The 14,325-nt window shown below is 41.8% G+C and overlaps 1 protein-coding gene across 3 annotated transcripts; it reads right to left on the bottom strand.

The window, feature by feature from the left end:
* LOC148426476 (double-stranded RNA-specific adenosine deaminase-like) lies at positions 1–14,308 on the bottom strand. 3 transcript variants are annotated; one of them, XM_088410197.1, is made up of 16 exons: positions 14,215–14,308; positions 10,156–11,573; positions 9,303–9,514; positions 8,954–9,149; positions 8,668–8,870; positions 7,424–7,559; positions 7,091–7,320; positions 6,809–6,965; positions 5,497–5,665; positions 5,310–5,403; positions 5,105–5,221; positions 4,873–5,000; positions 4,600–4,782; positions 3,516–3,628; positions 3,140–3,267; positions 1–1,517 (listed from the first exon to the last, which is right to left on the bottom strand). In XM_088410197.1, the coding sequence occupies exons 2-16, from the start codon at positions 11,479–11,481 to the stop codon at positions 1,205–1,207; spliced, it is 3,705 nt and encodes a 1,234-aa protein (XP_088266323.1). In that variant the 5' UTR covers positions 11,482–11,573; positions 14,215–14,308; the 3' UTR covers positions 1–1,204. The 3 variants fall into 3 exon arrangements, with proteins under 3 accessions (XP_088266323.1, XP_088266321.1, XP_088266322.1); XM_088410195.1 differs by having other exon boundaries at positions 9,303–9,631; XM_088410196.1 differs by lacking the exon at positions 14,215–14,308 and adding an exon at positions 13,077–13,285 and having other exon boundaries at positions 9,303–9,631.
* Between the last annotated feature and the right edge of the window lie 17 nt (positions 14,309–14,325).

Raw genomic sequence — 14,325 nt, forward strand, 5'->3', positions numbered from 1 at the left:
TTCCGGTGGAATATGGTTAATTTATTCTTCTTGAAAGTTCCAACCATGATTTGAATATAAAAAAACAGGTCTTTACAATATTAAACCTACAGAGACACACACATTGAAGGTCTAGAATACACTGTATTGCTAACAATGGAGACAGTGGCATTTTTTTTTAAACGATGGCCCAAAAAATACATGGATTTGAAAATAAAACAATCTATTCAAAGAGATTTTGTGTGGTTCACAGGTTCAATCTAAAGCTTAAAAAAAAAAAAAACCGGTGTGTTTTAAGAGCTTTTCCGCAGGCGTCAGGTGAGCACAGCGGAAAAATAAACAATTAAAAAAAGGCCCACTTAATTTCCAGTTGAAGCACGTGTGCACAAAACACAGTAGCCAGAAACACTATAGTTTTGCTACAGGAAGGACATTTCCCCATTTCTGGGGTATTTGGATCGCACTTGTGCTAGTTTGCATATTACATCGTCTAAAAAAAAAAAACTAAAAAAAAAAAAAAAAAAAAAAAATTCGAGAAGAGGCGCTCACGTTTTTTTTTTCCCCCTCTCATCGCAAAAGTGGAATGACCAAATAAGGACACAGGACAAGGTTACAGAAACATGCGATGGCGGTGATCTCACAAAAGACCATCCTAACGAATAGAACTGGTGTGTAGCTCGGGGGCCATGACATCTTTCTTGTTTGTATATAAAAGCATAGGACTGCTCGAACAGATGCACGAAACTATGGTGTGCTAATGGTAACCACGGCGACCACGTAGGGATGGATGTGGTTTTTCATAGCTGGTTTAAATCAATAGAGGCGCCTTGTGTCCACTCAAAAAAAATCACGAAGTAAAGCTCGGTCTTCTTTCAGCTTCTTCGTCGGTCATCGTGATCATCTTTGAAAGACGAAAATTGCATCACTGGCAGGTCACATGATGTTAAGACATGGAAGCTGTCAGCGATTGCGACGCATTGTAAGATAATCTACTCAATATAGCAGCTTTGTTTTGCTCCATCTTTCCGTTGCCATTTTCAAGCCCGTTCCTCCTGCAGGCTTCTCATTATCTTATTTTCCTCCTCTTATCAGTCAGTTGTTAGCCTCAAGACACGTTTTCAACAGATGACACATGATCGGCCAGTGACTACGCTTTGATTGTCCTTTTTTTGTCGCCCTCCCATTTCCAGCGGCCCGGCGCCCGGAAAACCATAAACGTTTCACGCTACGCCTCCGCCTGGTTGTATTCCATCCCTCCTCCGTTCCGACTGCCACCAAAGGCGGCGGGCACGCTCACCGTGTCCTCCGCTGCCTCGAAGCTCTTCTCCTCCAGCGGTTTGCCGATCCACGCGCCGTAGCCGTGGTCGCCGAGCGCTTGGAAGAAGCGGAACTTGGCCAGCTGGAAGGTGCTGGCCGCCTGCTTGGCCTGAGAGTACGAGTTCATGGCTAGGAGGTCGGTGCGCTCGCAGCGCTGGCACAGCATGCGGAACAGACAGAAAAGGTTGGACTTGGAGACGCGGGACACGGCCAGCTTGTTCCTGTAGGAACCACATTTGGAACATAGTTCAGGCTAAAAGAAAACAACAAAAAAAACAACAACTTCAAGCTGTTTTTTTCTGGTGTATTGGAGCCTTTTTAAGGCCTACTGAACATCAATCGAAAATGAAGTGAACTGTTGTACAGTGGTCAACAACTAGCTTTCATGAGTGGCCGACTGTAGCAAACAAAAAATACACAAGATGTCTTTAAAAAATAAAATAAAATACAAATTGGGAGAACCTACGCATAAACCAATATCAATACAACATCTATATCTTAGGTGTTAAACTGCATTCCTCGAGGGCCGGTATCATGGATGTTTTCTGGTTTTCTCTCCCCAACACACCTGATTCACATGATTAGTTCATTAGCAAGCTCTGCAGGAGCTTGAAAATGATCCTAATCACTTGAATCTGACCCTCAAGGACTGTTTGACACCTGTGATCTATATACAGTACGGTAGGGATGTTTGATACCAGTATGATACTCAATTCTTGAGTTGAGTAATTGATTACAAATACGTTTTCATTAAAGACAAATAAATAACTGGGTGTTTTATGCATAAAACCCATACTAATACAGCATCTATAAACAGTGGGTATGTTTGATACCATTTTTTTCAGACCAATAGCAGTAAGATAACCAATTCTTGACTTAAGTCAACAATACCAAGCACCAATACCAGTAGTATTAGGACATCTAGTTTTTATGAATGGCTGACCATAGCCAATTAAAACTGCACAAGATTTCATTATAAATTTTAAAAAAAATTGGGGTATGTATGCATAACCACATACAATTACAGCATCCATAAAAAGTAGGTATGTTTGATACCATTTTTTTCTGACCAATACAATACTCAATTCTTGTGGAGTGGAGCCAGTGATACTCAATACTCATACCATTATTACGACAAGTAGCATTCCTGAGTGGCCACCCACAGCAAATGCACAAGATTTTATAAGACATTTCCAGAAAAGAGGAGATCATTTTAAAGAAATTACCTATACTAAATCCCAAGTTGCATTCCTTTTCTTTTTCAATTAAAACAGCATGGTTAATTGTATATTCTCCAAATGTTCAGTTCCTGATCCTAAGTATCGGCTGCCATTGCAAGTGCCGATAACTTGAAATAAGGCTATATCTGCACTTACCCATCCTAATATACAGCATATAATTGGATTTTTTTTTAAATACTCCTGTAAAGCAAGGAGTGGTCCCTTCACTGAAATGCTATCAATGTAAGGTGTATTGATTATATCAACACCCTCTTTTTTCCTATCCTATGTTTCATCTCTTTGTCGTAACTCACATCTTCCTTGACAAGCTTGCTACACTTTTGTGGTTCAATTAAACAAATGAAAGTAAAGCAATCTGTATCAAAACCTGATGCAGAGGTCTCAGTTTTTCCATTAGACTGAGTCAGAACAATGGGCGGTTTTTAATCGATTGGTGGGTGGCTAAGATACGAAAAAAAAATTGCTGTGCTCTATCGACAGCTATAGGAAGTCAAAAATCCATTTTAACTGGACTGGCAGTGAATAAGGGTCTTGACCTTCAGAGGTTCCACAATTTTGGAGAGGTGTTCACAATTAACATTGGCTGTAATTTGGTGACGTACCCGTCCAGTTTGCCTTTGGTCCCATCCAGAACCTCCACACTGGTGTGGTCGGGAAGGCTCCAGTTCACACTCGATTCTTTGGTTTTGCCTGTGTGTCGTGTGGAGTCGTACACGCTGACTCGGCCAACCTATGGAGCAACCAGAGGGTGTGGGGGGTTGATGCAACAGGTTGGATGTAGCATCAGAATGCTAACTCACTCGAGTAATACACACATCCGAGACAATTAGTTCGGCTGTCAGATTTCACCTCACATCGAGACTGACCCGCTTGTTTAGAACCCGGCCGATCGATACACTTGTTTTGTTGATAAAGCAAACAACTGGAGGGCTTAAATTAGTGAAAGAAACACAAAGTGATTTATGACAGTGCTCTCACCTCAGGGTGGTTGAGCTGGAAGGGAGGAGGGAGGCTTTGGCCGAATGCATCGCCATCTCTGGCCAGCCTGCAGCACACGGCTCGGGTCAGGTGACCGTGGCTATACAGATAGCCTGAACAGAAGAGAGCACAGTTTTGTACGCACGCACACACTTGACAAAAAAAAAAAAGTTAGGATATTTTTGGCCTGAATATGAGTGGTTAAAGTATGTTAAAGTGATACACCTTGAACAACAGACAAGCTTTGTGTGTCAGGAAGGAGCTAAGTTAAGCCTGGGTTGTTAGAAGAGGTCCACAGAATATGTTTGTCACATGTCCAGAAAGCTAATCCTCGGGTTCTCAAATGGGGAGATGAGTACCCCTTAGGGTATGTCTTGGCAATTTAGGGGGTAAATAACATTTTAAAACGTTCCTGCAAGTGTCAGCAAATCTAATTTATTGCTTTTTAATGCTGTGACAGGAACGCTTCAGCTTTCTTTGCAAATTAATTGGAACACCAGGAAAATTAATGCTAAATTTGTTGTTTTGAAAAACTTGATATAAATTTAGCTTGTTAAGTTTTATATGGATGTGCACTGTCATTAGTGATACAATATTTGGCAGATGAGCCAGAAATAAAATAGATCATGTTACCTGATCTATTATCTGGAGTTCCTGAAAAAAGAATAAACCAAGCGATACCGCAACAAATGTAGTTCCATGGTTCATAAATCAAACACATGTCTTCTTTTGTATTTCAACCAAAACTACTTTGCAGCGGTTAGATTGTGCATGCCTGCAAAAAATATTTCACAGGGCGTATATCTTTCTAAAAAAAAGTTGAGAAGCACTGTAATAAACGTAACATTTATTTGAAATAATCGTTTAGCCATATATTTTTAAGAGTGTCATTCTAAAATGGGTTTGAAATAAAACAGTTTTGGGACGTCAATTATATCACATTATCAGATGCACGTGTACCTAATTGTGTGGTCAACAAGTATGTGTGTGAAATATTATGTATGGAAACCAAGAGTTCTAATCAGTGACAGAGATAATATTTAAACTAATACAGACTGAGAGCATATGCAACCAAAAGGTTTACCGAGTGTGATTGACTTTAGATAGATGGGATGCAGAAAGTGAGTGAGGAGCGCCCCCTGTAGGCCCAGCACGTTCCAGCGCAGGATCTTATCACTGCAGCTCATGGTGCGCAACCTCTCCCCATGCTGGATTCCGTCCCAGGTAGGCACGATAGCACTTGACTCGACAGGGATGGTTCCCTCACCTCGTGACAGCGGCGGCGCACAAATCGAAAAGGTCACATGGGTCCAAAATGTGCGCTGAATAGCATCTCGGCGTGTTTAGTGGGTCTCACCATTTTCCACCTTAGTGCGCAGCTTGCCCTGCTTGGCATTCTCAAACAGAGGCTGGTGACAGCCCACCTCTTCCCCTGTTTCGCTGCACGACTTGTCAAATAGGGCGCCATCCCCACATGGCGCCGTGCTTCAAATGAGACAAAAAGAAACAGAGCGGTGAGATGTAACATGAAATCAATGGCGCATGCGGCAGCAAAATGGGGAATGGGGGAAACAAAAACATCATCTCACCTAATATACAAGTGAAAAGTGATGTCAGGTTTGATTTGCAGTTTGTTGTCCGTCGCCACCTCAAATATACTGTTGTCTGTACTTTCAAAGTGCTTCAGTAACTCACTGTACAGAAATCTAAACAGAAAACAGAATTGTAAACAATGCCACAGTAGAGAGATTGGTAATTACAAAAATTGAAAAAAATTAAAGGATCAATTTGCACCTAACAAAACCCCTTCTGGAGATGATTTCAGCATGGCCATCATTCACCGTGTCCCCTTTGAGGCTGAGCTCCTCCCCTTTAACGCAACGATTGCCTTGAATCGACAAAAAGGACACACAGAATCTATTACACAAATGACTGAAATGTTTCAAATCGATAATGATTTTCTGGAAAACAGCGTCCGGACCTGTTCCCAGGCTGACAACAGTTCCCAGGCCTTCCCCCCTACGCATGACAATTGTGGCCAAAATCTTGCGGCCCAGCAGGCTGTGCTGGATGCGTGTGGTCAGGGCGTTGAAACGCTGGTGGCTCAACATAGCAATCTGGTCGTGCAACGTGCTGCCGCTCACAGGAAGCTACAAAAGGAGAGTTACAGGACCATAAGTACATTCTACTATTGGTAGTTCCACTCAAAAACTATTTCCTGCGGCTTTCCTTTGGGTAGCCTGGTAACTGTACCATATGGAAACATAAAATGCGTTTACGATAGTTGGAGCTTTAGGCTACAGGGCAATTCCCTTGATTTATTGTTGCATTTGCTAGCTACCTAAAAATGTAGATCCATAGTGATGGTTGTGTATTGAATTATGCACACACTGCGCTGTTTAGTACATTATTGGAGGTGGAGAAATTGGAAGATAAAGTATTACATAGAGAACATAAAACCATCACTGATTTTTTACGACATTATTTCCTCAAATAGTGGCCATAGGCAATTACTCAAATGTAGTAAGAATCAGGTGTTTACTCGAAAGCAGTCCTTAGCAGTACAAATGCATCTGTAATAATGTTATAATTATTGACATTTTAATCATTTTATAAATACATTTTGTAATAACATTAAACCGGATTACCAGCAGAAAATACACACAAGCGCAGCATATGTTAAAAAGAGTTTGTGTTGCATTTTGGACTTAAATTCTCAGAGTGAAATTTCTGCCATCTGTCAGAACTAAATGAAAGGTCTTTTTTTTATTTAGGTCTTGTGTGAACGTAAACAGTGCAAAATCTCCTCCTCAGAACACATGAAAATCAGTACACATGGTTTTGTTTATTGACAAACAACAAACAAACAAAATCAAGTCAACCTCGCTTATAGGTCGACTCCCCTTTTCTACTGCAATTTGGATCAATTTAACAAAAAGGCGATTATAAGTCTACACCCCACAGTGGTTACACAGATCATGACTGTCCAAATAAAACACATGGTGAAATTACGGTACTTTTAGTGCCATTTATACATTGTATATACGGAGTATACATTTTTCATCGACCCCACCCAAATATGGTGATTGAAAATGAGGGGAAAAAAAAACTCACCTTGTACCAGAGAAATACGATATTAATGGTAATGGCTTAAAAAAAGGTGCCATTGAACATCCATGCTAGTTATTTCAAGGTCATTTTTTCAAGGTCTATTTGAACTTATATTAACCTAACATCTGGGTCAGCCATTAATGACTAAAACGTAGGTCTGTATAGGAGGGAAAAAGAAATACCTCAGCGGGGATCAGCTCCCCAGTGCGGGCCGCCCTCTCGGCCTCTCCAATTAGAACGCGTAGCGCAGCGTCGGCTGCCTCCTGTTTGCCCTGCTTCTTGTTCGAGGCGCAAACTGGTGGGAACCAACGTCCACCTAGCTTGGCCTGATAGGTAAATCTGAAAACCCAAAAAGAAAATCAGGACTTGCTGTGTCCCCCTCAAAAAAAAAAAAACATATATATTAAAAAAAAAAAAAAGACTTGACAGGACTTTTGAGACCCCTATGGGAAGCTCACACATACTTGGGCTCGTGTGCTGACCCGGACTGGCCCACTAGGCGGATCTCAGCAGCAAATCCCCTGGCCCTGGCGTACTCCAGAAGCCCTGAGACGGCATTGTTGTTCAGGTGGTTGATGAGATCCCCGACCCCGGCCTCGTGGGCTGCTCGCAACTCGTCGGCTGTCAGAGGCGGCAGAGTGGGGCAAGTCCCGCAGCTGTCGCTATCGCTGGAGGAACCGAGGGGCAACTGAGGCTGCAGCCGCACGGCAAGGAGACACAGGCAACATTTTCAAGCCCATATGCGGAAAGAAAGACGATAAAACCTCGAGTGGTTTGCTCATCTTGTCGCTCCTCACCTTGTTGAGCTGCAGCCTACCGTCGGCCATCAATTCTTTGACGGCCTCTTCGGCTGCCAGCTGGCGCGCTGCCTTTTTGCTTGGAGCTGAGGCCTCCGAAAAGAGATTTTCTCCAACCTTAACTCGGTACATAAACCTGAGGACAAGAGAGGCGGTTGACACCGACTTTAGTGTTTGAACTCTAAACATCACCACACAACTTTTCCCTGGAACACTTGACAAACAGAGCTTACCAACTTCCTCTTGGATGACTAAAAACGTAAACAACTGTCATTTACTGATCGTGTAGCTTTACAATGAGAGGAGCTGGTGTGATAGTGCAGTGATAGCTTAACACACGGCTTGTGGCAGATTCAGGAAAAAAAAACACGCATGCTGTGTGGCAGAGTCAGCTGACTATGCCGAGGGCCAAAAGAAGTAGAAATATAGGTCAAATGACTGAATTGACACAGGCCAGGCAGAACTGTGTAACAGAATGCTTCTGGAGGAGGGAAGTGAGATGAGATGAAGGACCTTGTGACAAACATGAGATGGGGGAGCACCACATTCAAAAAGAAAGACGCCGCGGGTGGGCTCGTGAACAAACTTAATGTTCACATTCTAATGACTAAATCAGGGCGCCACTTTTCACCTTTGAGCATCATACTGTCATTTGTTAGCACTTTGATATTTAAAACAATAAAAAATTATAAAAAAAAGGATTCATTAAAAACAGAGTTGGTTGTTTTAAAGCAGTGGTTCTCAAATGTAGGTAAAAGTATCCTTGAAGGTATGTGAAGGCACTTCGGGAAATACTAACAGTTTCTGTAAGTACATTAATTCAATGTTTTTGAATGCCATGACAGGAACAGTTAATTTTCATTTCCAATTAAGAGCAAATAATTTGAAACATTACTTTTTGCAAAGTTTTATATGAATGCACATTGTCATCAGTGACAAATCTTCCGACGGATGAGCCAGAAATAATACAGGTGATGTTACACAACCTATCCACTGGACTCGCTGAGTAAAATATGCCTAGACAGAAATGCAGTTTCAAAGTTTATTGAATCAGACAGAGATGGCATGTTTAGTGTTTTTTGTTTTTCATCCGAAAATGCTTTGCACTGGCTAGGGGTTACTAACCCCAAAATATATATCACGGAAAAAATGTTGAGAACCACTGATTTAGAAACAATTAAATGACAGCTTGGGTAGCATTTACAATAAAAAGCCAAAGGCTATTGTAGTGTACGATTAAGTACCTTGGATCATGTGGCGGGCCAACTTGGCCAGTGATGATAAATTCAATGGGGTTCCCGCTGCGCTGGCTGTATTCCATCAGAACAGAAACAGGATTCTTCCCTCCAGGCAGTGAGCGTGACAGTGGCTGCCGGGGTCCGTCGGGCATTCCCATCACTTCCACAGTACCTCCTCCAAAAGCCCCCCCTGAGCCCTCACTCGTGCCCTGGAAATAACAGTCACTCCTCATTTTATTGTCATCATCAAAGCCTCTATTTTACCAATGGTGTGACAGGAGACCCAACTTACATCAGAGTTGGAGACCACGCCCGTTGTTTGGTTTGTACCGGCAGTACTTCCTTCATTGCCGCCACTTGCACCTCCCTGCATTTCTCCGAAGAGAATCAGCAAAGTGGCGGCGGCGGCGTCTTTCTTTGCGACCTTCTTCGCTGATGCCTCAACTATTGGAAACAGTCTCCCATTTAGCATCACCTGCATGCGGAATCTGGCAGACAGAATAATTCAAGGAAAAATTAGGCGTGTTGAGAAATCTCGTACGAGATGCTAGCATTAAACATCATCAATAGCTGTTTATTATCCTTTATGTGCAGAGTGAAGATCAATTACAATGTCACAAAATGAGCTTGGAGGATCTAACCTGGGGTCATGGGAGGGTCCTGACTGATCGAGGAGTATGAACTCACAACTCTGGCCCAGATATTGGGCGTACTCCATGAGGCCGCTCACAGGATTCTTCAGACGAACCTCCTGCAACTTTGCCCAAAGGTTCTGTGCCGGCGGTGCAGCCAGAGACACAGCAACAGTCCCGATTGGGTTGGCGTATTCCTCGTCCGCTCTCTCAAAGTCCATCTGTTTGTGAATGGCGTTTAGATATTCTGGAATATCGTCAGAGGCCCACTGTCCCTCGACAGCCACTTCCTCCTGAATTGGGATTTCAGGAGGAGGTTGAACTGTGCTAGGCGACAGCTGAAAGTAAAACAAATAAAGTCATTCAAATTAGGAAATGTTTTTCTTAAGCTTTTGTCTCTCATTTTACTTCACTTAATCATTTTTAGAACAGACCTATGGGCTACTCATATTGTCCTTGAGGCTTAATACTACATGCTGGCACTTACACATGAAGGTTTTTTTAAGTCCTCGTATGCAAAGGCAACCAGTTCTATTTTGTCAATTACCTTCCTCTGTCTCTCCTCACATACAGAAATGTGTGTGTGTGTTAACTTCAAAGAGGTGGCTTGTTGACTCAACTGCAGTTGAGTATAATGCCAAAATTTCATCAGTTATTAAAATCTTTTTAAATCTTTTTAAAACAATTTCAAACTGTCAAACCGGTTATCAGCCCTTGCCTACTTTCAAACATCCCTCTACACTGGACAACAGAAATAGTCAACAAGTCAAAGAAGTGGATTTACATTACATCAATGAAAATGGAAAAAAAAAAAAAAAAAAGATTATACCCCCCTCAGCAAACATCAAAAACAAAAACCTACCGATTCAGTCTTTGGTACCCAAGTTTCGTCAAACGGCAGTGGCTCGAGTTCCGACATCGGTTCAGGCAATAAGAAAGGTTTCTCCTCATTTTCAGTTGCCTCCATCTGCTCACATTTTGTTGCTTTAAGGGTCCTCATCATCCTCTCTTTGCGATGGGCTGAAAGCTCCCAGGTAGGCGGTTTGTCTTCATGGTTTTTCACAACGTCGCCAAGTCTCTCCAGGGCATACAGGGTGGAATTGACCTGGTTGGCACTCCTCAAGCCCATGTTTTTGGCTAGCACAAGAGCGGTTATCGGCGCTAATTCCAGAAGGTGCCGCAGGACCAGTTCCTTTTGATCGCTCATTGTGAAACCTTGAATGGGTTGACTTTGTCTAGATGAGTGAGCTTCTTCTGAAGAAGAGCTGTAAGACTGTGTTTCTGTGTCAGAGTCTTCTCCAATTTCCGTTTTAATCTCTAACTTGACTTTAGTCTGTTGTGGCTTCTCTGAATGTGACTTTTGACGTTCTTCGCCTCTTACAGGTTTGCTGTACAAAGTCCACAGTGGAGGAGAAAGTCCGTGCTTGGAGACTTTTTGTAAACGCTCCAACGAGTAGAGAGCCTGGTTGATTATTTTTTTTGGTAGATGTAGCTTTTTGCTCAACAATTTTGCAGAGACACTGTTGCTTGGTTTTACAGCCCGGAGCACCTGGTCCTGAATTTCCGGAGTGAGAGTGATGACGCACGGCCTCGTTTGGCAGAGAGACAAGCTCTCGAAACTGTTCCAGAGACTGTTCGCATGTACGCTCCAGTCGCTGTTGGAGAAGCGGTTTTTACTTTTTAGCTGGTTTTGATTCCGATGTCCAAAAAGACCGGGGGCCTGACTGTAATACCCTCTATCCCAGTGGGGCTTTGAATATCGATTGTAACCTGCCTGCTGCTGGTATGAGGAATTATGAAGCCTCTCAGGTTTGTGAGGACTGACTTTGAACTTCGGCGCCTCAGCGCTCTGTCCTTTCAAAAACTGGACCTGTTGGTACTGAAAGGAATTGAGGCCAGGATGGGGATCACAATTTTGACTATGTGAGGATGGGTTAGGTGTGGGAGGTTTCTTAATGGGGCTTGGTATGGGTGGGGCAGAGGGTCTAAGGGGAGACGGAGGCTGAGTGGATGCTAAAGGACAGTCATGCCTGTCGCTATAATTTGGAATTGGCTGCTGGAACTGCGGTCCGCCTCTCGAGAAGGAAGACGAAGGGCCAGATCTTTCGGAATGCTCCCTTGCCTGGTGATAGTGTTGGGGGTGCCGGTAGTAATGTTCGTTGTAAGGCCCTCCTCTACCTCTGCTCATAGCGCAGGGGTTGAGTAAGTAGAGGGCTGAAGTAGTTGGATGTGTAACCAAAAGCAAATCCTGAAGCTCAGAGGAAAATGGAGTGAGTACACCTGAAAGAAAAACAAAAACGAACACAAGGTCATAATTAAAAACAAACACAAGAATTAGGAGATAGGGACAGTATCTATTTCCCATTAAAAAAAACTCTAAAAGAATAAACAATATCACATAAGGAACCAATCTTTTACCAATAGAAAGTACCATGGGGGTAAACAAGATGAAAATCAACACTATGGCTGCTGTTATAGGCATCGAAAGTCAACAAAGACATTGCAAGGTGACTGCCCCAGTCATGCTGAAACGTAATCTCTGGGTAAAAGGACGGCAATGAATAATTTAGTTCTTTTTGTGGCTATTCTGTTTTATTTCGAGCCTTCCTTTTGATGTGAATTAGACAGAGTAATGTGAGACTAGTGCAGACAAAAATTCTACCGACAAAAAAAAAAAAAGGCCTCAGAAAGGGTATACTTTCATCCGCATTACACCCCCCCTCCCCCCTTTTTTTGCATACGTAACATTAACATCAAGAAAACATCTAATACTGAGTCAGGTTTCCTTCAGTCAGCATATCTGACCTGTTACACAAATGTGAACGGGCCTGAATAAATGGTGCCTTGTTAAGGGACAACATGACAAAGTTACTGCATCACAGTAATTGGGGCTGACACAGACAGACGCCTGGGGACAAATGGAAATGGTGATGACAAAGACTAATGTTATTTTTTAGAACCCATTTGGCCTACCCTTTACAATGATGATATTTTGTGCACTTAAGATTTTACTTTATGTGTAAACAATGTATAAATGGATGTATAAATTTGGTTTGTATTTACTCTGGTTCAGTTTTGGTGAATAACTGAAGCAAATAAAACAATGCAATAGTGAGAGAACAGTTCTTGAAAAAAAAGGAGGAAACGTGCTTGATTCAAGCTGTCAGTTGACACTACCAGGTGAATTTTAGTGACAAACTAAACTTAAAACAAATAATTAACACAATATGTATTCACATAATGTTGTCTTATGAAAGCCTATTAACATAATGATCACACAACAGTGCAAATTTTCATGCTAATAGAATTAGCCTTGATGGTGTGGCGTTACAAATTCTTTGAACTATGATATTTGAACACACATGCACTTTCAGACACAATATGATAAGCATATAGGTTTTTCATCCTCTGCAAAAACAAACTAATAATATTACAATTGTGACTCTCAATGTTTAAAATCGAGTGTACGCAGAAGGAGTGCAAATATTTGTACAAAAAAAAAATCACAATGCTGTAGGGTAAAGCGAATTAAGTGAGTTTCCCCTTGATGGGTAATAAAACTTATGGCTGTGGAAGACAAACTGCCATGGATGGATACATGAACCGAGTTTTAATATAACATTTTGAGCCAATTCAATGTGTTTTAATTATTGACTTCAAATGTAAATCAAACTCGAACCGAAGTAAAAAACAAAAACAAAAAAAAAGCGAAATACTTCACTGTGACGTTAAATGCTTTTTCAAGTGGCTGAAGTGATTATGTTTGCAATTCGAGAATCTCACCTTGTTAGAAGTCGCTGTGATGTGTATAAAAACGAAGGCTTTAAAACGGTGGTAGTGAAAAGTGGAAAATTACACGCAAAACCCGCGTGTGTGCTGTAAGTTAAATAGAGTTAGCTTTATTCCGCATGCGAATTGGTTCAGGCGCAAACATGACACTCGTGATGCAAGTGCGATTAGTAAAAAAAAAAAAAAAACTGTTTAATTATGCAACAGATTTCTCCAGCAAAGTCTCCGATTGTCGTGCAAAAGGACAAGGTAAACAAACGAACTTGAGGCAAATTCAGTTTCGATTTCTCTTAAGATTCGTTTTAACTACCGTTTGAGTCATGTGACCGGAAACCAGACCAGTGGCGTGTGGTGGTTGTAGTATTTTAAAACAAAAACGCTCCAAGTTCACTCATAGAGGCAACAATTCTGATTGTGGCATTGAGCAAAGTTAAAAGACGCCACAGAAAAACATAGTGAAAGCGAAAACATATTGGGTCAATCACAAAACGAGTCAGCACATAGATTAAAACCTTGACCAAAGAACCAAAATGCTATTAAATCAACATACTCCATAATTTTTATACTAGGACTAGAGACAATACACAAACTCAATATGCATCACTCTTCTAACGTCACGAGTGCAAGTGATACATATTTTACACGTGTTGGAGCAAGCATGTTAATCAAATAAGTTCAAGTAAAATCGGTCCACGTTTTGAATGTAAACGTAAAGAGGTAAATTGGTGCGCCAACAAAAAAGGTCATTTCAGACGTGTAAATGTGAAATTAAGATTTTTGTTTTGTTTTGAAAATTCTTGACAATTTTGATGTTTGAGGCAAAGCAACAACTTACAAGGTTTGATCAAACAAAACAGGGGTTTACATTACATTACATTACACGGAACATGTTTTTTTTCTTTTTTGTTTTAAGCATCAGGGTAAAAACGAATCAGAAGTCATTCTCCAAGCTAACGGAGGTTAGCCCGTGTAGCAGCCTAGCTCCATGCAAGTGGCAGCCGTGTGCCGCACTGCCACTGCACCATTTCTACCCTAGCGTCTGGTACACAGATAATTCGCTGGTCACAAAACGCAGTTTACCCAACAAACCTTTAAAGTATTCGACCAAACAGCGAGGAATTTCACCAATTACCTCAATCCGTTAGTCCGCCACAGCAGAAAGCGTATTGCGGACATGCAAACAACCCCTGAAACGATACAGGGGATTGTGACAGCATCACCTCGCGACCACGACCGACGAAGT

The sequence above is a fragment of the Hippichthys cyanospilos genome, chromosome 3 (genome assembly GCF_059441005.1).
Source record: "Hippichthys cyanospilos isolate Australia breed blue-spotted pipefish chromosome 3, RoL_Hcya_1.0, whole genome shotgun sequence".
Taxonomy (NCBI): domain Eukaryota; kingdom Metazoa; phylum Chordata; class Actinopteri; order Syngnathiformes; family Syngnathidae; genus Hippichthys; species Hippichthys cyanospilos.